At 38.2% G+C, this 23,065-nt stretch overlaps 1 protein-coding gene across 2 annotated transcripts in view; it reads left to right on the forward strand.

The window, feature by feature from the left end:
* Positions 1-206: 206 nt before the first annotated feature.
* Positions 207-23,065, forward strand: part of SNX2 (sorting nexin 2) — a 30,965-nt gene continuing 8,106 nt past the window's right edge. The window contains exons 1-8 of one of the 2 annotated variants that reach the window (XM_017807354.1): positions 207-348; positions 8,167-8,284; positions 15,563-15,726; positions 17,008-17,074; positions 17,273-17,316; positions 17,401-17,542; positions 20,875-20,953; positions 22,142-22,217. In XM_017807354.1, coding sequence (XP_017662843.1) covers positions 241-348; positions 8,167-8,284; positions 15,563-15,726; positions 17,008-17,074; positions 17,273-17,316; positions 17,401-17,542; positions 20,875-20,953; positions 22,142-22,217 — 798 coding nt within the window. In that variant the 5' untranslated portion in view covers positions 207-240. The remainder of the gene's footprint in view (positions 349-8,166; positions 8,285-15,562; positions 15,727-17,007; positions 17,075-17,272; positions 17,317-17,400; positions 17,543-20,874; positions 20,954-22,141; positions 22,218-23,065) is intronic. The other variant, XM_017807355.1, reaches the window with a different exon arrangement.

Below are 23,065 nucleotides of genomic sequence, written 5' to 3' on the forward strand. Positions count from 1 at the left end.
GAAGGGGGTAGGGATGGGAAAGGGGATGGAGATAGGGAAGGGAATGGAGAAGCGGATGGGGAAGGGTTGAGGAGAAAGGAAGGGATGGGGAGGGTGATGGGGAAGGGAAAAGGGTTGGGAGAGGAACGGGGATGTAAACGGGAAGAGATGGAGAGGCCGCCGGTCCCGCCCCAGCCCCGGTCACGTGCCGTCGAGGCCGGTGGCGCGGTCACGTGACGAGGGGCCGGGCAGCACGGGAAGATGGCGGCGGAGCGGGAGCCGCCGCCGCTGGGGGAGGCGAGGCCCGCTGACCTCGAAGAACTGGAGGATGGCGAGGACCTCTTCACTAGTACCGTGTCCACCCTGGAGGTGAGAAGAGACAGCCCGCCGCTGCGCGCCCCGAGCCTCACAGCCGGATCGGCGCCCGCCGGGCCCTCCCGTCCCCTCCACTCCCCTCCCGTCCCGTCCCGTCCCGTCCCGTCCCGACCTGTCCCATCCCATCCCGTCCCCTCCCTGTCAGCCCGCTGGTCCCTCGCCCCTGCCCCCCGCCCCGTCGCAGCCCCTCACCGACCAGGTCTTCCGCTCGTGCCCCGGGAGCGGCCGCTCGACGCGTCCCTCCCGGCGCGGGGATCCCCTCGGGGCTCCTCCCGCCGAAAGAAACCCACAACTCTTGTCTCGGAGTGCAGCTATCCCAGGCCGCCGCTTTCCCTCCTCTTAGCCCCTTTTTGTGCTGCTGGGGTAACAAATATTCCCACCTTTCCTCTTTCCAGTTTCGCTGGTCTGTGCGTGTCCGTCCCCTCCCTCCCACCTTGGACTTTGAGGGGATTAATAACAGCCCATTTTCTTTGTTTGGCCTCTTTCCGAGGCTTCACCCTCTTCCAGTTCGCGTAAATTTGCAAAAACTTATTTCTCTCTGAGGTTTGTTCCACGGGAGTCGGCGCAGTTCTTGTCTGCGGCGGCTGCTGGGACCTGCTGGAAAAGGAGCATGAGGAGACATGAGAAATGCTTTTCTGTGTTCATCCCCTATAGTGCGAGCTTTCCCTGGCGAGTTGTTGTGGTCACGTCTCGCCTCTGTGTGTTGCCATTATCTTCTGGAAGAACTTTGGTTTTTCCTGTACGCAGTTACCCATTTAAAAAGGAAATCCTTCTGTTCCTCTTTTCCTGAAGAGTTTTCTGTCCCTGACCTTTACAGTAATGGGATCGGTATATGTTTCTTTGTTTTTACTCTGGCTGTTGCCTGTCCTTAACAAAAAAAAAGCCCACTGTACAAAGAGGCTTTTAAATGGATTTTAAAGTCACTTGCCTTCTCTCAAGCCATCTTACTTTTTATAGATGCATAATCTGTGCATTGATAGAAAAAGCTCTGTGGAAAAACGCTGTAAAGGAATAGGAAATGATGTGAACCTGCAGTTGCATGAGTAGACTTCTGTGCATCTCTGTGTGGCATTGTGTATTGCTGGAGTCTTGTTGTGTGCGCTGAGAAAGACTGTAGTGTAACATTAACGTCTTCATTCACCGTGATCTAGAATTAAAGCTGCAGGAGATAAGATAAATTTAGTGTCTGAATCACAGTAACAAGGAGAAGTCCTCATCCTAATGATTAAAAAGTTACTGAAAACTCTTCTAACTGCAAAAACTGGCAAAGAAACACTTTGTATCAGTTGTTTTTGCTGAGAGTTCCCCTTTGCTGCTGCTGTGTGTGTACACAGTCGGTTTGGAAGACAGTCCTTAAGTAGAAAGGGGAAGCCTCTTTGCTTGAAGAGAAGCTTTTAAAAAGCTGTGTCAGTAAAGCTTTTTTTGACATCTAGTCAGCTACAGCATTTGGAGAAGTGCCTTAACCATGTGATTTTTTTCTGGCAAATTTGTAAGAAAGAGGTCATGAAAATTGACTTTAGGCTTCTCACTAGCTTGAACGTGGATTGATGAATGCAGCTTATAGGGTACTACAGTCCACAGAATAACGATTATCTCATGATGTGGGCTTAGTTAAACTTCTATCTTGAGTGTTACTTTAATCTGGTAAATATTCATAAAGCAGCTGATCATAAATGGCAGTGGGAGTTCTGTTGTAACAAGAGAATCACGCTTTTTGTAGTTGATCCTGTATTTGTTTGCTGATAGCAGAGGTGAGAGTGTGGCAAGAGACAGTGAGGTCCAAAGCCAGCTTATATGAAGGCTGTGGTACTTTGAAAGGGTTCCCAACTGGTTCATCTTGAAGCTGTTCATTTGCTTTTAGCGTGATTTTCTGTAATGGAAAAATACATGGAGGAACTTGAAAATGATCAGTAAGCAATAGATGTGGTAATCTATCAAGAATGTAATTTAGGGCAGGGTGTGTAATCTTATTGCCAGTTTATTGGTGTATGTCAAAGATCTGCAATATATATTTGGTTTTTGCATAGGAGGCAAAACAGTAGATAACCACAGATGACATTAATGGTAGTCATTCAATTTAACAGTGGCAATTATTGAGGAAGCAGTAAAGACCCCATTGGAATATCTGTGAGGAAAATACTAAGTCCTTCAATACTGTACGGTACCTTTGTAGAAAGCTGAGTTTGTATCCAGGATTAATTGGTGTAATTCTACTGGAAGTGTGTGTCTTGTTGCTTGATGTTAAATCCAGGCTGTAATGGAAGCATGTAGACATTGCTTCTATGTGGCTGCTTACTTTCTGCTGGAAATAAAACTGTCCTGCTGATGAATCTGTTCTCTCTGCCCATGCTGTGAGTTGTGAGCTCCTGTAACCCCGTTTCAGACAATGAGCTGTGTTAACCTGAACAACTATAATATGATTGTCACCTTTTGTCAGCCTACTGTATTTTGACGAAGGAGGCTAGGTAGGATTCAGACAAGTAGTTGAACTAGTTTGAGGTGGACCCTACTATTAAGAGGAGGGAGGATGTCCAAACATTTAGAGCTATAATTTCAGCGAGCAGAAAATGTGAGAACTTGTTCTTGTTTCTTCATAAGTCAGAGCTTTAAGATGCTTAGTTATTGCCTCCAAACATCATGAACAATAAAAGAAAATTAAGCTTGTTATTGCCCTTGTAAATTGGAATGGGTCCCTGGCTCTGTCACCAGAAACTTGTTTTCAAGAAAACAAGGAAGGATCCTGACTGTCCTGCATACCTGGATGTCCTGGCCGTTTGGTATCTTGGTTATTGAATGCTTCACTTAATTTTCAGCTCACCAGTCATTCAGAAATTTCACAGCCATGTACATTTCAGGAAATGGACATGTTTGTGACATTTTGTGAATCCTTGGCATCAAGTAAGTTTAAAATTTCTAAACAGCTATGCTGTTTGTCTGTGTCTGGGCCTTGAGCTTTTATGTTAGTCTCATCTTCTGTTTCTTGTCTGATATGCAGATTTTCACTACACTAACTACTAACTCCTTTGACAGCCATTTTATTCAGCCATTTTAGCTGTACTTTGTAGACATAAAAAGGCAAAATTGGGGTCCTGTCTTTTAGCTTCCATATGTAGAAGACTGTAACTGGAATAGCTTAATATGCTGATGGGTGCTTTTTTGGTTTTTATGGTGATGCATGCATGGGTGCTTTTTTGGTTTTTGAGAACCTGAATAGCACTAGCTGTGCAAAATCATCAGATTATTCAGAATTATCGAGTCCAGTTTCTGATATGTTCAGGGCTGTGTCTTGCTGGGTTTTTGTAGTTCCCTGAGGGCTATGTGTGTTTAGAAGAGAAAAAACTAAAACTTCCTTGCAAAACTCTTAAAAACAATCTGATGTAGTGTTCAGACCATGAATAATCTTTAATAAATTTTTACATGTTGTCTTTTTCGTATAAAGTCCCAAATGTTTCCGAAGGTATTTAACTCCATTCTTAATTTATCTTATCTGAGAATGACAGCTGTTTAAAAATACCAAAGAGCCACAGAAAGTTTAATAGACCACGAGATACCTTATTCATCTGGCACCTGAGCCCCGCACACTCACTGACTCCTGCCAGCAGGATGGGAGAGAAGATTGGAAGGGTAAAAGTTAGAAGATGGGTAGGTAGAGATGAAGAGAATTTAATGGGTATAGTAAAAGCTGCACACACAAACAATATAATTAATTCATTCACCCCTTCCCATGGGCAGGCCTGTGTTCAGCCATCTCCAGGAAGACACTTCATCACATCTAATGATGACTTAGTGAGACAAATGCTGTAACTCCAAACATCCTCTGCATCCTCCTTCTTCCTCGTACCTTTTATTGCTGAGCACGGTGTTACAAGGTATGGGATATCCCTCTGGTCAGTTGGGGCCAGCTGTCCCAGCTGTGTCCCCTCACTATTTCTTGTGGACTCTCAGCCTACTTGTTGACAGGGCAGTGAGTAATGGAGAAAGCCTTCACGCTACCTAAACAAAGTTCAACCATAACTGAAATATCAAGGCTGCATTGTCAACACTGTTTTAGTTGCAGATCCAAACCATAGAACTCTGCAAAAAATTAATTCTATGCTAGCCAAAACCAGTACACAGCTGAAAATTCACTTTATCCATAAATTATCTGCAAAATTAAACTTTAGTATCTACTATTCTTAAAAGCAGAACTTAACATTTATAACAAATGCAAATTTATTATGTAAAAATTATTATTATTAAACAAATAATACACAGACAGAATATCAGTTTCTCTGGAAATATTCCTGTAAAAGTCACTTCTAGACTTTTTGTCTTGTATACAAATTATACCAGCTGCATGAATAAGTTTTGCTTCATGAGCTTTCTCAGGTGCCCTTAAGGTCTATTTGAGTCCTCTCCTTCTGCAAGTATTCTCATATGAAATTTGGAGAAAGCTGTCTGTAACTGCTATACTAACTACAGCTGTGAAGCCTGGTGTAGTGCAGAATTATTGGTGTTCTTTAAGGATGCCACTGGACAGGATCTTTCCCAGTTCAGCAACAGAAAGATACATGTGTTTATAACCATTCCTAGGAGGAATCTGTTTCTTTTTTAGAAGTGGGAATAGCTCTGTATTGACCTCTGGTTAACTTGTTGCTTTAGGCCTGTAAATATTTAGTATTTCATATTATGCCATGGGTTGATCAGGTTTAAGTGTTCAAGGTGAATTTTTTGTCTGATAGGATTTCATTTTGTGATTAGAAACCAGGTATAATCAAAAGGTAACTATCAGCAACTAAAATGGCTACCTCAGATAAAACTGAGAAGATAGGTTGAGGGAATAGCTTAAAGGTGTGAGTATTCTCCAAGGGCTCAATGAAGTGGTAAAGCAGAAAGCTCTCTGCTTATGTACAATAAGTGGAAGGCTTTTGTTCCCTGTGTCTGGCTGTATTAGAGCTGTTTTTTGTGGCAGTGAATTGACAAACACAAACTTATGTGCCATTCTGCATCTGTGGTATTGTGGGGCGCCCACTGTGTCCTAAACCTCAGATCTATCAAAATGTAAGTGGGTTGCTGTTCAAAGTTGAGTAGCATCAAAACAGGTTTGGAAGGAGTATCTATAATGTTTTTGTGAAAAACTGCTTTTGCTGATAACACTTTAAAGTTCTTGAACCTCACAGAGAAATCAAACATTTCTGTGCTCTGCTGTTTTGCTGAAGTACAAGATCTTGAACTCACAGCTCTACACAGCATTGCCTGGAGAGACACACCATTTCTTCTGAAATATGCTACTTCTGAGTTCTGATACAAAATAAAACCTTTGACTATTACATGTAACACATACTGTCTATACTATCAATTGTAAAACACTGAAGCATGTCAAGCACTGTGGTTTTCTTAAACTTCCTAGTTCATTTCATCTAAATTATTACAAGTCTTGTGATACAAATTAAGGAGTTGTATCTCCTTATGATACTTCACAGAATCTTCACAGAGTGGACAAATACACCTTTTACTACCCCAGAGCACTCTATTTCCTGAGGGGTTGTTTTGTCATTCATTTAGTATGAGATGAGAAGTGTTCATGTGACCAGTGGATTGGTTCCTTGCAGGGTTCTAAACTCTTCTACCTGTGTTCATTTTCAAGTATTCCTTCTCTGATGTTCTTTCCAGGCTCTAGGGCAAAATTCAGCCAAGAATTTGAAAGATGGTTCCTTTTGTTGTCACTTTGGTTTGTTTATTGGTTTCCCCATGTATATGTGGGGTTCTTAGAGAGGGGCAGCTTTTGGCAAAGGGAGGGAGATATGACCTCTTCTATCACTTGAATGGAGCAGTTCATTGTTGCAAATATAATCTGGCTGTGTTGGCTTTGGGTAACATGAATTTTCTTCACAGTGGCTGATAATGGGGTTGTGTTTTGGATTTGTGCTAAAAAAATAGATAAAATAGAGATGTTTTTGTCATTGCTGAGCAGGGCTTGCAGAGAGCCAAGGCTGCTTCTGCTTTCCATACTGCCACACTGGCGAGGAAGATGGGGGTGCATGGGAGGTTGGGAGGACACCCAGCTGGGACAGGTGACCCATACTGACCCAAAGGAATATCCCATACCATATGACGTCATGCTCAGGATATAAAGTAGGGGAAGACAGAAGAAGGGGGCATATTTGGAGTGATGGTGTTTGTCTTCCCAAGTAACTGCTATACGTGATGGGGCCCTGCTCTCCTGGAGAAGTTAAATACCTGCCTGCCCATGGGAAGCAGTGAATTAATTCCTTGCCTGTGTGTACAGCTTTTGTTTTCTTTATTAAAATATTTTGTTTTCTTTATTTCTTTATCTCAACCCATGAGTTTTCTGGCTTTTGCCCTTCGATTCTCTTTCTGATCCTCTTCCCAGTCCTGCTGGTGGGGGAGTGAGTGAGCATCTGCGTGGGGCTTGTTGGCTGTCTGGGGTTAAACTACTACACTGATTTAGGGATTATAAATTTTCTTGTATTCTTTTATTTGCTTGTATCTTCCTTGTGTCTTCATCAGGGAAAACCTTTCCAAGTCAATCGAGTCTTGATTTCATACTTTATTTTTCCTTTGAAAAACTATTCTGTACCCTGTCTGAATTTGCCTGGCAGGATTTTTAGTATTTCTGCTTACTTCTTCTGTACTAGAATTTCAGGTGTTTGAAGTCTGGATAGATGTGAGGGTCAGGACATACACTACTTTCGGAGAGCCAATTATAAGGAAGGCCTGTTTGTTAAAACTGTTGCCTCTGCTGCATTTATGAATGTGAAAATACCATCTGGACAGACTTTTTCAGTGACATTTCCATATTTTTCCATCTTTTTAAAAATCTTTTTAGTCTGTGGTGTTTCTTGAAGTATATAGTGAAACATTTATGATCTTTTTTGAATACTGGTTCTGAGCTTAAGTTATGACAGCTTTATGCAAAAACTAGGAAGCAAGTAGTGGTACAGTTTACAGATGCTCCTTAAAATGCATACAGGCATGAATAAAGACGCTGTTGTTGAAACCTCTCTAGCTAACTATCGTGGGTGAAGTCGTGAGAAGTCAGTCTTGCGAATTTTCTACTGCTGGCAGTAAACATAGTAGATATTTATTCAAGGAAGATTTTCTAAGTGAAACACTGACTTCAATTAGGTGTGTATTTGTTTTGTAAGCAAGAGATACATTTGGTGGCCCAGCTTCAATATTGCTTTAATTTTCCTGAGTGTCTTCAACTGAGCAAGTTCTCCTCTTCAGTGAATTAAAAGAACTGTATCTATGGCAAGCCTTGTTTCCATGTACAGTACTACATGACCCTCTGTGGCAGTAATCCATTAGCAAAGCTATCAAAATTTCTTAAGGCTCCAGGCAGTCTTTAATTATTTGGATGGCATTAATGCATTTTTTTCAGTCTCTGAAAAACTGGTACAAAGCACTTGGAGATTTCTTTATTAATTTTTGGCTATGTACAAATCCAGATTTAAATCCAAGTCTTTCCAGAAGGAACTTAATAATGAAATTACATTTGGCAATACTAATAAACTTATTCTAGATATTTCGATAGCAGCTTTTGCTTCATGTTAATTAAACCTGAGGAAACTTGTGACTCTTTTTTTCTCTTGGACAAAGAAATTGAGAGCTGTTGACTAACTCATATCTTTTGTTCTTTGTTCCTGTGCTGGGAGTGGGAAATGGAAATAGCTGACAGGGCTTCCTTTCTGTACATCTTGTCTTGTTTCTTTGCAATAAAAAAATGTTTGTTGCAGTAATTCTTATATACTGACACATGACAACTGGTTATCTGCTAATTATTTTACTTTTTTTTTTTTTAAATAAAAGTCAAGTCCTTCATCTCCAGAGCCAGCAAGTCTTCCTGCAGAAGACCTGAGCACAAACTCCAATGGTCCAAAGCCAGCAGAAATCATGCTGGATGGCGACAGAGAAGACCTCTTTGCTGGTAATTATCATTTTCTTGTAATGTGCCTGCACAAACTCTTTTGCCCTTGGACTGAAAGAAATTTGGTTTTCTAAGAGAGAGAGTTGAAACCTCGTGAGTAGTTTGACAGTGTTGTACAGGTTTTTTCTTGTGGTACATTAGCTAAGTTTGTTTACTAAATGCAAGTTTTTCAGGGGTGTGTATTGTCAGTGTGTAGTGTGGGAGTGTTTAGATGTTCTGCTGACAGTAATAATGTACTTACCATTCTGTGATTAAAAATGTTCAAACCTGTGTGAAAAAACATGACTTAAGCTGCATTCTTGTTTTCTACTTAATAACTATACATAAGCTGTCCCAGTCTTTTTTCCAATTACAAAGACAGATAAAAAATAATGCAAACAGGAGGATATTTTCTTCATCTTAAAACTCTTGTTTTAATGAAAAAGTAACAAACTGGCACATGGGACCAGTCCTATCATTTCAGTAGTGTGTGGTTATCTCTCTGACAGTTGATAGTACTGAAACTTCTGATAAGTAATCTGTTAAGACTGTACATTTCTAAGGCTTCATTACTCAGTTGCTGCTTCGGTGTTGGTTTTTGACTCTCCTAACATGGGTTATTGTTGCTGTCAGTTACTGATGTAGGAGCATTAACTATTCAAGAAAGGAGGTGTAATATTTGGAATCTACCATGGGTGTCAAAAGATGGTTCTGAATGTTGCATCTCATTACTAGTATGTCCCGTATGACTACATATTGAGTGAGTTAGCTGGCAGTCTGCTTTGAATATAGTCCTCATCTCATCTTCATTGATTACCTGATGTAGCCATTTGAAAAGAAACTTCATAGCCTTTAGTTCTGGGCTATTTTGTATAAATACTTGTATATACATGCTCATTACCTCTGTTCTAAACTTCCTAAATTTGTATTTCCTTATATTTGAAATTGTGTTTGCTCATGACAATATTAGAATGTATTCACTAGTTTACTAACTCTCTGAAAGTGTTTTTAAAGAAAAAAGGAATAAGGGAATAGAGGGGTAATCTTACTTTTTTTTGTGTTTATTTTACCTTATCTTGTGACTTATAAAGACCATCCATTCTTTAGCAATGAAGCTTTCTAGTACTAGTTAGTAATTTGGTTATTTAGCTTCAGTATATAAAGCCAGCTTTTTATAACCATAGAGCCATCTGGAATGTATATTTTAGGAAAGCCAGTTCTCCTTTGGATAATATTAAGAAAAAAAGGTGACTGTAGTAAATATTGAGGGGAGCCAGACAGAAGGAACAAATGTTTGTAGCCAGATTGTTTCAACTGAAATGAATGCTGTGAGACAAACACACAGAAAAACTGATTTAATGAGTTTGAGCTTGCTATGTAGGACATTCTCTAAAATGCTTGCAGCGCTGAACTGAAGGCATCTAACATACAGCACATCTAACACAGCTGAGACTCTCAAACAAAGGAAAAAACAAGTGTGATTTATGGAGCCTGAGACAGAATATGACATTTTTCACAGTTTCCTATTCTAAGCAGGAAGTTTGTGTAGTGCAGTTGAGCCCAGGTGATGAACTTCTGTCTTTGTATCATTGTAATTCTGAAATGACATTCAGAAGAACTATGTCTAATTTATGTTCCGGTGCTGGGCACTCACAAGTATAACTGTTTTTTCTTTCTTAGGACTGTTTTGCTAGACTATAGAAAAAATGTGAGAAATGCAATCATGGTGGAAGCAAGAAAATAGGTATCTCATATTGCTTAAGTCTGGCTTTCTGTGAAAGTGGGACTTAATTTAAAAGTGAGTGTGACTGTTTTTTTTCTTTGACATGTTGAAATTCCAGAGAAACCTATCTTGGCACAGCTTATAGGAACACTTAACTGGAGGGAAGAAAATGAAGCTCCACAGCTTTGTAACTTCTGTTGTTCCTTCATATTGAATTCCTAGACACTATAAAATCCAGGTAAAGAAAATCCTTTGTTGCTCCTGAAAGGAGGGACAGTCATGCTTAGGGGTCAGAAATAATTCTAGTTTTTAGACTTACTTATAAAGAGATGCGATAGTATGCCTCTCCAGCTGTTGTAGACTTTAAAAATATTTTTCATTATTCCACCTAATAATGCAACCTAATGGAAAAGGACAAGAAGCAGAACAAATTCTATGTACTGTTTTAATTCAGTGCAGAACCTGGGATTTTTTGGCTTTTTTGATTATGTTTAAACCCCCTTTGCTGTTACATTTTTGTTGCAGCTAGAGGATAGAGTGTGCAACAAAATGGTTTAGATACTCATTACTTTGTCTCTAGCGACTCATGAGTGAACTATTAAAGCTAGGTTTCAAAGGTGGAAGAAATGAGTTTTCCAGCTGTCATCAGAGACCAGTAAAGTTTGCTGCTGCACTGTGGTTCTTGGTTCTGTAACAAAACAAACTGTCTTGCTAGACCCACTTAAGCACTTTCACTCTTAGAATAAAAGTCAGTTGATTATTTAGAAAAAAAAGACTTACTCTTTCTTACCTTGTAGAGCTCTTACATGCAGAGGGCATAATGGTCAGTGCTCCAGATGAGGTAGTATTAGGTGTATGTTGAGGGATTTTGGGACGTATCTTAAAACTTGGCTGTCTGTAAGTTGCTATTACACAGTGAAGAACTAGTTATCAAACTAGTCTTCCAAAATGTTGACCCAAAGTTCAGTGTATAACTGCACAAATATGCCATGGACAGGGCATAGCTGTCTGTGCCTTCTGCCTCTAGTGCTCCTAGATGGAGCACAGATCTGTGAAGTTAAGTCAGTGCTCTGTCACCTTCTTCGGAAAAGTGGAAAATTATAATTTTGCCTCTCCCCTATTCTGGTAAAAGGTTACTATCTTTGTTAGTTTGTTTTTTCAGCTCTGAAAGGTGTTTTGCAATGGATCAAGTTATGCAAGTGTCTAGCTACTCTGTCGTGGGGAAAAGTCAGTATGGTGGGGTCTGGGTCTGTTTTTATTGGTTTTTTTGTTGTATTCTTTTTTTTCCCCTTTGGGTTGTGATAAGTTTGTCTTAGGCTTTTTTCCTCTTAGTTGAGACAGAAAAGGAGACGATGATTCTGTGGACCAGACAAGGCATGTACTTTAAGCCCGTTTGAACAGAAAAACTTGTAGCTGATGGTGTCTGTCAGGCTGTTGTGTGATTTGCCTGATAAAAAGAGTTTGGTGCAAATGCTTTGCTGCTAGTTGTTCTGTTCTAGCTTTCTTCTGCAAGAAGCATGCACAAAAGCATGTGAACCTACAGTTTTGAAGTCAGAAGGCGGTCTTATTAATGTCTGTTCCGTTAAAACTCTGTTCTCATTAAGGTTGTGCTTAGTACTCCTAGTATAACAATAAGGGTTGTGGGATGTGACTTAGGTATAGTAGTTCTTACAGTCAGTTCCGTTTGGTTTTGTATCTGAATTATACTTGGATACTTGGTGTGCAGTACACTTGGAGAAGCCTTTTTTAGTAGTTTGTCATCTGTTCTAGACAATCGTTTCTGCTTATGTTTTCTTCCAAATTTGTGTTCACATGAGCAAGCTTTTAAAGATGATAAGCCAATTTAAACATTGAAGCCATGTCAGAATGTTAGAACTGTGACTAGTAAAAATAACTTGGGGCTGAAATGAGCTGCTAGTGAGGAATTGCAAACTTGCACTTTCTAAGATGATGTTTGACAAATACTGGTGGTGAAAAATAAAGAAACGAGAGCTGTCTAATGGTGAGATTGAGCCCCATGCTCGAACATCGATAGAAACTTGAGGTAGTTGGGTGTAGAATGTTAAGTAAACATTCATACTTGTCTTCTACAGCAGAATGAGATGTTTTCATGTGCTTTTGGTGCTAAGCAACTTGACAGTGATCCATAACAAAGACTGTTTATGGATTATAAAGTATGTATTTATGTGTATCAGTCTTACAGCATTAGCTTGGTGGGAGTGCTTAATATGTGCTGGTAGCTCCTATAGCTGATAAAAGCGTTGGATCTCAATGTTTTCCTTCCAAAAGTTGGGCAGAGCAGTTGCTTGCCTCTCTTTAAGCAAGAACATATGCTTTTAAGAAGTACACTGAAAAGAAGGCATCAAGATTTCATCTTCCGTGCTAGTACTGACACTAAATATTTAAAAAATAAACCAAACAAAAACTGTACACACACACATAACCCCCCAAAACCCCCTCAAAGCCACACCACAAAACCACAACCTCATATTAGGTTTTCAGGGGAAGGTCTAAAATGAACAGATCAAGTAAATGTTTCTGCAAGTGCCATAGTTTCTCCTCTGAAACCTGACAAATTAATATTTCCATGAAAGAAAACCAAACCTGCAAAACAAGCACATGAATTGTCAACAAAAGTTTTTAATCTAGACCACGTCATCTGGTTTCTCAAAGTGGAGGAATGTATGCAAGAAGCATAAATGTCAGAGTTCATCAGAACAAACCTATTTCCTGAGAAATAGATGTTCAGCTTATGTACTATTCAAAAGGCTGCTTTTCTGAGGGGGTAAAATAACTAGAAGTAAGAGCCTGCTGTTGTTATTTAAAACTAGTACTTCTTTTCCCCTTTCAGAACTGTCTAATACTTCTGTTTCAGGCAACAACTTTGTCCCTGTCCTGCTCTGTCCCATCATCCCCTTCCATAATTTTTCCTTTCCATGCTTCTAGTTTTATATAATGTCTGGGAGGCACACAGACTTGGAGCTGAGAGGTAGCAAGAGGGAGGATAGCATAAATTCTCCTTTCTTCCTAAAATGACTGATTTACTGCCATCAAACAAACAGATACTATTTTCTCTGTAAAACTATTTTCCAGTAAAACAGAAAAAAAAGGTTAGTAGGCAGCAGCTATAAAAATGTGCTCCTGCTCAACCAACCTGAGGTCCCATAGCCTTAGAAAGACTGGTATGGACAAACTCTGATGTTGTTGGTCCTGCTGAAAGGAAACCTCCTTGCCTGTCCAACTGCTGGCTCTTGCCACTTTCTCTTTTGTGTAAATAATGTACCAGCTTAGCAGTAGCTTCAGCTGTCTGCTGAGCAGAAACAGGGCGCTATTCCTGGTTGGAGTTCTTTTGATGCACAACCTGGATTGCTTTATGAGTGTGTGGATACAAGTCTGAAGAAGAGTGCTTGGAAAGGAGTGCTGCTGTTTCATCTGATAGCAGTGCTACTTTGTTACATTAAATTCACAGTTATTTCATGAAGTCATACTTTACAGTAACAGGATTGTGTTCTCAGGTAGTGTAAGCAAGAAATCTGTGTGCTTTGAATTGTTTAATGACTTGTTTTATAAACCTGTCTAAAATTTGAAGTAGAGAGAAGTATATAGTGGTGATTAATGGTTTGTTTCCTACACATGTGCTGGAATATAGCTGGTGATAAAAAAAAAGGGAGAATTGAAGTGTAATTGCTCTATTATATAAATATTTTATATTTTACATTATATCATGTATATAAGATACTGTGTTACATATGTATGTATATATTTTTCTGATAAATGTTTCTGTGAAATAGTCATTTGTATAACAATATGTTGAATGCTGTTAGCCACAAAGAAGAGAACTGCCTCTTTGCGATGTTGAAATGTTGTACCACTCTAAAAGCTTTTTTGTCACAGCTTCATCATGACTTCCCACCTGCTCTTAGGTTTTGAATTAAAATTCTTTATTGATTTAAGATGCAATGTCCTTCCTATGGCATTTGAGGAGAGGAAGCATCAGCAGATGCTTAAGGTCCTCAATATTTAGCCGTAAGAATAAAGCAATACTAGGAAAATAAATATTTTCAAATAACGGCTTTAGATATTCTTTGTTCATATTAAAAATGGAAAATATAAAAAGGTGCTTGCTTTTAAGTTTAGTTTGAAAATGCTATGAAAATCTATAATTGGAAATTAGGAAAAGCATTGCCAGCAGGTTCAGGGAAGTGATCATTCCCCTTGGCTCAGCCTTACTGAGGCCACACTTGGAGTGCTGAATGCAGGTTTGAACTACCCAAATGCAAGGGAGACCTGGACAGACAAGGACTGACTCTAGTGCAGGGCCATGAAGATTTTTATATTGCTAATAGATTACAGGCACTTTTGGAGAAGGAAACAATCCTATGTAATACAAAAATGGGGCTTTTTTACATGCAATAGAACTATCCCACAAATTTTAAAGTAGATCTGATCTTTAAAACTCCTTTTAACTGTTAGGTAAGGACTAGTTATATTCATTTTATTCACAAGGCCTTAAGAAGTTGGGAAGAAAGATAGCATATTTTCTTTTGAAAATTCAGTGGGTTATGTAAGCAGAAGTTGCAAGCTTAGGTCTTTTCCAAACTGCAGAATAAACCTTTTTTGTAACCTGATGTACTTTGAAGTGGATCTATTGTAATGCCTTGGCAAGTACTTGGTAAGTACTTGCCACAGGAAGTCTAGTTTGTAAAAAGATTTGAGATCAATTGGAAAGTCAGTCTTGGTATCAAATGACTGTCCTGTGGTCCATGTTATCTTTTAAGGAACTAGAATTCTTGAAAATGCTCATCCAGTAAGAACCACAGCATTGTTAATTTATTGAATTAGAACAGAAATGTCTTTATACCCAGGAAGTGTGTGGTTTGCCAGTGGTCAAAACCAGTTAGTGCAGAAAAGTGCAAACAAAAAGCCAAGGTTTACATCCTCTTTAAAGATGGGTGAACTGTCCATAGTGTGAAGAAAGTACTCAGTTTTTAGTGAACTGTTTTAAGCCCCAGAGAGACTAGAGACTAAAGATAGTCTTACTAGTAAGAATGTCTCACCTGCTAATATTGCTATTTTACAGGTTGTGGTAAGGTTTGTCAGTGCTGGGGGTGTCATATGGTTGTGTAACTTCATTCAGTACTTCAGTCAATACTTCATTCATGGTCTGCTCAGTTATCAGCCTGTATGATTAAATCAGCTGTTGTTCAGCAAAACAGTGATGAAAAAGATCTGTGGTAAAAAAAAAAATGATTTAGTTTTTACAATATCTCATGCAGAAATAAATTAATTGTGACTTGTGACTGCTTTAAAAGACTTGTTACCAAACAGTATACAAAAAAAACCCCCAACCAACCAAAAAAAGCAGTATTAATCTTACTTTAACCCATTCTGCACTACAAGCTCAAATGTCTCCTCTGCTATGTATTGAAAGAAATTATCCTGCACAAATGAATGCTATTTACAGATCAACTTCTATCATCATTTAGTGTGTGTGTTTTTTGATGCTTATCCATCTCTGTTTCACAAGAACTTCATTGCTAACTCAAAATATTTATCTACTCAAAATGTTTATCTAGAAGCAACAGAAGAAGTTTCATTGGACAGTCCGGAGAGGGATCCAATACTTTCACCAGAACCTACTCCTGCAATCACTCCTGTAACACCTACTACATTAGTAGCTCCCAGAATGGAATCAAAAAGCATAACAGCCCCAGTGATTTTTGATAGATCCAGAGAAGAGGTATGCAGTAAACTTCTAAATTATGGAAATGTCTTACATGGCATTTTAAGTTTTTCCTTCTATTGAAATGCCAGTTCCTCAATGTTACCTCATAGCAGCATTCTTTGCTAAGGATAAGAATGTAAAAGAAGACATATTCTGTTTATTTTACATATGAAGTTTATTGTGAATTAGACTCATGAAAATACCATAAGAATTCACTACTTAGGTGATTATATTGGAGATCTCTACTGTGAGGAGTAAGAAGTTCTCTTCCTTCAGAATAGGTATTTTAAAAGTATGTGTAGGAGTAAGCTATGAGCTTGATACATGAGAAATGTTAATAACGTAAAATAACTCCTACTAGCCTGTTACAGGCTTCAACTTGGATTTCTGAAGCTGTTTTTAGTGGGGAAATGGAAGAAGCAGTTTTTAGCGTTATCCTGCATAGTAACATACAGCTGAGGATAATGGTAGTTTAAATGCTGCTGTGTACATTTGATGTTCCAGTCAAAGCCTTGGAGCTGCTGAATGCCATTCATTCTGGAGAGTTCTCTTACTGGACAGTGGCTTTGCTAAATGAATTTGCTAACAAGACCTACCTGTGACTCGATGATGGCTGCTTCCCTGGATATCACAGGATGGCATTTGATTCTGATTTTGCCCCCTTCAGCCCTAGTAATTGTCCCTTCTGCCATGTTTTTTCTTAAGATCTCTCATTTTTATCAAATATATATATTACATGAAAGATTATGACTTTCTGGGAGATTAGAACTCAGACAAGTATCAGAAAATTTTTGATCTGTTGCATTTCCCTTCCGAAGCTCTTCTGCTGCAGATACCATTAATGAAAAGGAATGCCTGTCCTTAGATTAGAGGCACACAGAAATACTGCAAATGAGAGTGGTTGTGAACCACAGTATCATTGTGGGTCATACAATGAACATACCCCTAAGTTAAATATTTACTAAAATTTTTTAGACCAGCAACTTCTGAGTCTGCCATACTAAGAGCTTTTTTACGAGGCCTTAAAACTAAAATTGTAGAACCATTTAGATTGGAAAAGACCTTTAAAATCACTGAGTCCAACTGTAAACCTGGCACTGCCAAGTTCACCACGTGAACTTAGTTGGAGTCACAGTCAGTGTTAGAAATTATAGTAACGTTGGACACTGGAAGTGTTTTTTAATTATACAAACATACCAACTTTTTCTCCTCCTTCCTCTGTACTCTTATCCTTGTAACCATGTATATAAGATGAGTGTATGTTACCTTGCTAAATGTGGCAAATCTTTTTCCTAGATTGAAGAGGAAGCAAATGGAGATTTGTTTGATATAGAAATCAATGTATCAGACCCAGAGAAAGTTGGTAAGTTCCTTGAGCCTAGCATTTCAGACTGTCTTGTTCTCTGAAGACTATTCTTAAATTTCAGCATGACTTCTTCACTTGTCTTTTGGCAGTTTTTGCTATCTAAATGAAAACTATTTAATGTATATTTTGGAATAAAACGTGTATGGCGGGATAACCATACCTTGCCCTGGCATAAGTATCTTCATTTTCTTACAGGAGATGGCATGAATGCTTATATGGCATACAGAGTAACAACAAAGGTAACTAGTGCAACAAATACTTGTAGATAACTTTGTGTCATAGCTAAAATGGATCAGTAATTCATAACAATTTTTTTTTTTAAGACATCGCTATCAATGTTCCACAAAAATGAGTTCTCTGTTAAAAGAAGATTCAGTGATTTTCTTGGCTTGCACAGCAAATTAGCAACGAAGTACATGCATATTGGTTATATTGTGCCTCCAGCTCCAGAAAAAAGTATTGTAGGTAAGTGCAGTTCCTGTAAGGTGACACTTAAGTATTGTAATACAAATTACTTTACTGGACAAATACTGCTTAGTGATGCTCAGGTGGTCCAAATGTTCTTCATGCTCTGTATTTTTAAACAGTTCAGGTTAAATTGGAAAGATATGTAATGGCCTCTTCCTAACTCAGACCAGTGTTGATAATAAGAAGGACATATGTCTTACTACATGGCCTTGAATTTCTTATCTATGATTCTTTCTTTGCTGTTGCCCTTCAAAAGCTGATTAGTCTATCGAAACAAAGATGTTAAAAAATTTATTTTTAGCCTGAGCTGTTATCAATTGCCTGCAGCATAGAGAGCTCATACATATTCCACCTTCTAATACTGCCTGTTTCTTTTTATCATGGTGAATGCAAAACCTCTCATTAATTAATGCATTAAAACAACTTCAGTTTTTTGATCTATAAGTAGTAGAAGTTCTTCCAAAATAACTAAGCATTTAAAAAAGTAAAACCTGTTGAAATATTTTGTGTTACTCGTAAATAGGTAATTTGACTCTAGAATGTTGCTTGATATGTAGAGAATAGCAAGACTTCTTTTTCAGTAATTTGGTCTGTAAAGCTAACCAGAGCAGCAGCTTTTCACATAAGCAGCAGTAGGCAGACTGAGTAGATGTAGGCAGCAGAAGGCTTAGGAAATTAAGGATTTTACTTCTGTGGGAAAACATTTTATGGACAGTTCTGTGGACTGCATTTTGAAGTCTGTGAGACTAAAAATTTTACCTGAATTTTTGGTAGTTCTTGAAAGAAATATCTGATTCTGTAATAACCAGTTTTTCATATGACAAAAATAAGTTTAACTCCAAATGCAAACAGGTCTTTTAAAGTTGCAGTGAGGTTTTTGGTCACATCCTTTGGATGATACAACATTTAAGGCATTTATGACAGCGTGCATTTACATGAAAACGTAGAGCTTGCATCACAGTCAGAATCACCTGTAAGACAAAGCTTAGACTGGATTTCAGGTACTACTTGAACAAAACCAGCATTAAAATTGATACGCCTGGAAGTCTGTAAAAAGGTTCGACTTAGTGCAGTGTAAGCAAGTACTGGCTGCTGCTTCAAATCCTTTTATAGAGACTTTTTTAAGCTACAAGTAGTTTGGGAAAACTCACAGATTCTGTAGGACATTTCGAAGGAGCATGAGACTCTCTCTTTAAAGTTGAACTTCTCTGCATGGGTCTTAGTTGGTTCTGTTCAAAAGCGTGTAGTCAATACATTTCTAAGCACTGGAATAGGCTGCCCAGGGAGATCATGGAGTTTCCCTCTCTGAAGACATTCAAAACCCACCTGGACATGTTCCTGCGTAACGTGCTCTAGGTGACCCTGCCTTGGCAGCAGGATTGCACTAGATGATCTCAAGAGGTCCCTTCCAGCCTAATAATTCCGTGATTCTGTAACTCTGGAGAAAAGAAGGGATTGATTCTAGAGCCTTTTAAAATAACTCATCTTTAAGCAGGGAGCTGACAAAGCAGCTGAAAGTTGATATATAGTGTTTACATCACACGTGCTTATTTTTAAAGTCTTAATACATAATGGCGTACATTCAGTGTTATGCAGTGTCTATTGTACAAAAGTCCTTGGTCTGTTCATTCTGTCACAATGTTGATAACACTTGGAGTTTTAAGCTCCAACTTTATTTTGGTGATGAGTGGGAGGGGCTGGAATTTTAGATCTTAGCTATTTTCAAGTGACTGTGGAACAAAGGATAAAAATGAGTCAGTGGTGAGTTAGAGTTGGGCATTCATCCAAACCGCTTCATTACTTACATATGCATGTGTGAAAGTCACGTTTTTTTCTTTTTTATAGAAAATAATCTGTTAAATCATGGATCTTTTCTGTGAAGGATTTACGTGGGTGCTTGGGCTTGAGAATCTTTACACTTGCATTTAAATATGCTTATGTTAACGGAGAAAGAAACCTGGCATGAACTGTCAATATCACAGATTAAGGGTTCCTTATACTGGTCGTTTGATTACGTATTCATTTTTTTCCCTATGAACTTCTGTTCAAACTTCAAAGGTGAAGGATCTTTTGTATTAAACACAGAATTTCTTGCTTTCTGCAGTGAAATATTAATGTATAGTAATACTCTAATGCAAAAAGGTGAGGTATGTGAATTACCTCAACTTTGTTTGACTACTTTAATCCTTCTACTTTAAGACATACTTGATTTTACAGATAAATTTGTGGATTTACAGTTACATTACACTGTTTAGTATACCTTTGAAAAAAATGTCTATCAGATTTATTTTCATTATGTTGCAGAGAAAGGAAAAGCTAAGGCTCCACAGAGAGCTTAAGGGTTCTTCCTTGTTTCTGTAAGAATGCTATTTGTCCCTTCTGTGGGTTACTGTGTGAAGCTTGTAAAGCGAAAAGGGAGATGGGACAAGGAACAGCACTGGGAGCTGTTGACCTGGCAGGTCACAAGAGTACATATTCAGAATCTCAGATGTAGACCTTTTAGTTGGAGAAGCACAAAACTAACAGGTCAGAAATACACTACAGCTAGTAATAAGATGTCCGGACTATCATAAAATACTGTGTTTTAGGAAATAAGAATAATTATGAATCTCCAGCGTTTCATGGTGTTTTTAATAGGACTCAGATTGCTAAACTCTCTGAAAATAGTGACCTCAGTCTGACAGTTTTAGAGTTCTTCTGATGCTGAGATTGAATGTATTTCCCATACCATGACACATCAATAGCTGGCTCCCCATCATAGTTTTTTGGCCATTCTCGTCTTGGTCAGAGGAAGCACTGTAAAACTACATACATTTTATTCTGCTGATTCATTCTTCATTCAGTTTGTAGTTGTTCAGAATTTTCAGAACTTGTTAGCTTGCCTGAGTTGACTGAAAAATTACTAGTTCTAGAACTTGGAAAAATAGTAGAATGAAAATATTGGTCATAAGCTTACCAATGAATAGGCTTACAACCCAAGATTTATTTTTCTATTCTGCTTTATATGGTTAACTGTTTTCTTCTTCAGAACATGAGTTACCAGTTAGACTCTGATTGGCATTTAAATTGTCTTCATAAATGCAAATTAACCTAGTTTTCCACAACTGTTAGTCAGAATTAATATGTTACGTGAAAGTACATATTTCACAGAGCTGCTTCCACAAAACCATGTAACATGAAGTGTTGATATTTGGGGTTTTTTCTGTTCCTAGTAGTGTGTTTCATTGTAATTTGAATTAAATATGTAAACTTAGGTGAGCTTTATCTTCTAATCACATCACTTATGTTAATGATTTAATTAAAATCAATATGATGCCATTTTCTTCAAGGCATGACCAAGGTTAAAGTAGGCAAAGAAGATTCTTCATCTACTGAATTTGTAGAGAAAAGAAGAGCTGCTCTAGAAAGGTAATGTTTGTATCTAAGTAAAATTTATTTAGGCTCAGAATTACTTGTAGTGTACTACGTAGGCTCTGTAATTGAAACATTGGCCATCTGTACTTAGATGAATTCTGGAGGCTGTATACAGTTGTCGAATTTTTTGTGTAGAAATTGAATAATCCCCATTAATAACAGGAAATGTAGGCTTATTGGTAGAAAAGATTATGGATACCTTGTTTCAACTTAAGATTGTACAGATTCAGTAAGTAAAACTATCTTTATCAGCTTATTTAGATGTTTGTTGTTGAAGGAATTAAGGCACTTACAGCAGCATATCTGTTCTATAGCAAACCAACTGTTGGGCAGGGAGATGAGTGAAAGGGTCACTTGAAAGTCAAATGGCCTCCTGATTACATATATTGATGACATTGATGTGACTAGATGGATTTTGGCCTAAGAGATATGTTTTGGCCTAAGATGTCTGTCACCCAGTGCTGGCATACAGCTGATACTGTTCAAGTATCTTCATCGTGGAAAGGTCCTGTCCCTGGTATACTGCCACATTAACTTGTACTTGTACTTGATGCTGAGTATAGAACAGGGAAAGAAAAGCTGAGCAATCTAGTGTGTAAAATAGTTGCTCTGCAATCCTTAGCTTCTATAGGAAGAAAAATAAGGATCTGGTGGTCATACCTAATGGAGGATAGATAACAAATTACACTTTGTATCTAAGCAGCAATGCAAAAAACCCACTCCAAGGAGTTGCATTGATTTTTACTTTTCTATGTGTGTGCATCAGTCCTTTAGAACTAAATGTGTTGATGACTATAGTCTATCCAGCATATAAGTAGTTCATACCTGGATCATAATCAAGTCACTTGTCCAAGATTTCCTTTAAATACCAGAATTACCTGTAACAAAAAGGCCTGTCCACTGCACTATACAATTTTTTTTCTGGTATAAATTGGATGTTATTAAAGGAGAAGGTTTTTATTCAGCTGTTGAAAGTATTAAGTATAATATTTTACCGCTGTGCAACATACAGTTATGGTAGGTCCCACGTTAAGGACTTTCTGGTTTAAAGGAACTGTTATAAACCAATGCCTGACCTTTAGTATGTTATGCTGTGGTATGGAGTGCATGGCACTGTATTATTTTCAGTCACACACATTATATTTGTTTTGTTATCTGATATTTTAATTTTTAAAATCATAGGTATCTACAACGAACAGTAAAGCACCCAACCTTGCTACAGGATCCAGATTTAAGACAGTTCTTGGAAAGTTCTGAGGTATTTCAGTTCTTTTAATTTCTCCTATTTGTTTCTAGATATAGTAACCTACTTAAATAATGGTGCACCTCTGGCTCTCATAAAACTAAGCAGTAGTGACAAAAAGCTATTTGCTGTACAGTGACTTTTCAAGTGAGTTGGTCTGTCCTGTTCTGAGTGAAACTTGTCACACATGGTGGAAGTCTATAATTGATGTTACTGATTGTTAATTAAGATCAAGAATTAAGCTGGCTTGGAAGCAGCTCTCTTGCCCCCAGGAGTTCAGTGTGAGCTGTATTGGTAGGATAATGTGAAAATGCTAGCAATGCTGCTGGCCAGGCTGGGTGTTTTGTGAATAGAGGACTTCAGTCCTCTGTACTATCAATCTGGCACTTTTCACAATATTAAATATATTGTTAAAGATACATGATATCTCTTAATAAATATTCATAGTGGTTTCACTGTAATACTGAACTGTCTTTTGGCTAATATCAGTATCTTAGTTATACTAATAAGTCACAGAGGCCTCACTGCTGATAAAAGCATCAGTAGATAACTTACAGTGGGTTTGTCAATGCTCCTGATGGACAAAACATCATATAAAGGGTAGATGGTCTGATAAGGGGGCCCACCTTGTACGGCATATGGCATATTCAATCTAGCCTGAGTAATAATATCAGTTAAATTTAAAGTTTGTTAACTTACCTCTAAGGATTTCTCAGTACCTATGCAGATAACCCAGTTCTCATGATACACTTGAGGTAGGTTTTGAAATCCACTCTGTATTGAAAAGCAAAAAGTCATCAACCTTTTATAATCAGCACATAGCGCATGTCTTGCATTACAGATAAATGTTTTACAGAATTTCT

Source organism: Lepidothrix coronata, unplaced genomic scaffold (assembly GCF_001604755.1).
Source record: "Lepidothrix coronata isolate B3197 unplaced genomic scaffold, Lepidothrix_coronata-1.0 Scaffold18, whole genome shotgun sequence".
Classification (NCBI taxonomy): domain Eukaryota; kingdom Metazoa; phylum Chordata; class Aves; order Passeriformes; family Pipridae; genus Lepidothrix; species Lepidothrix coronata.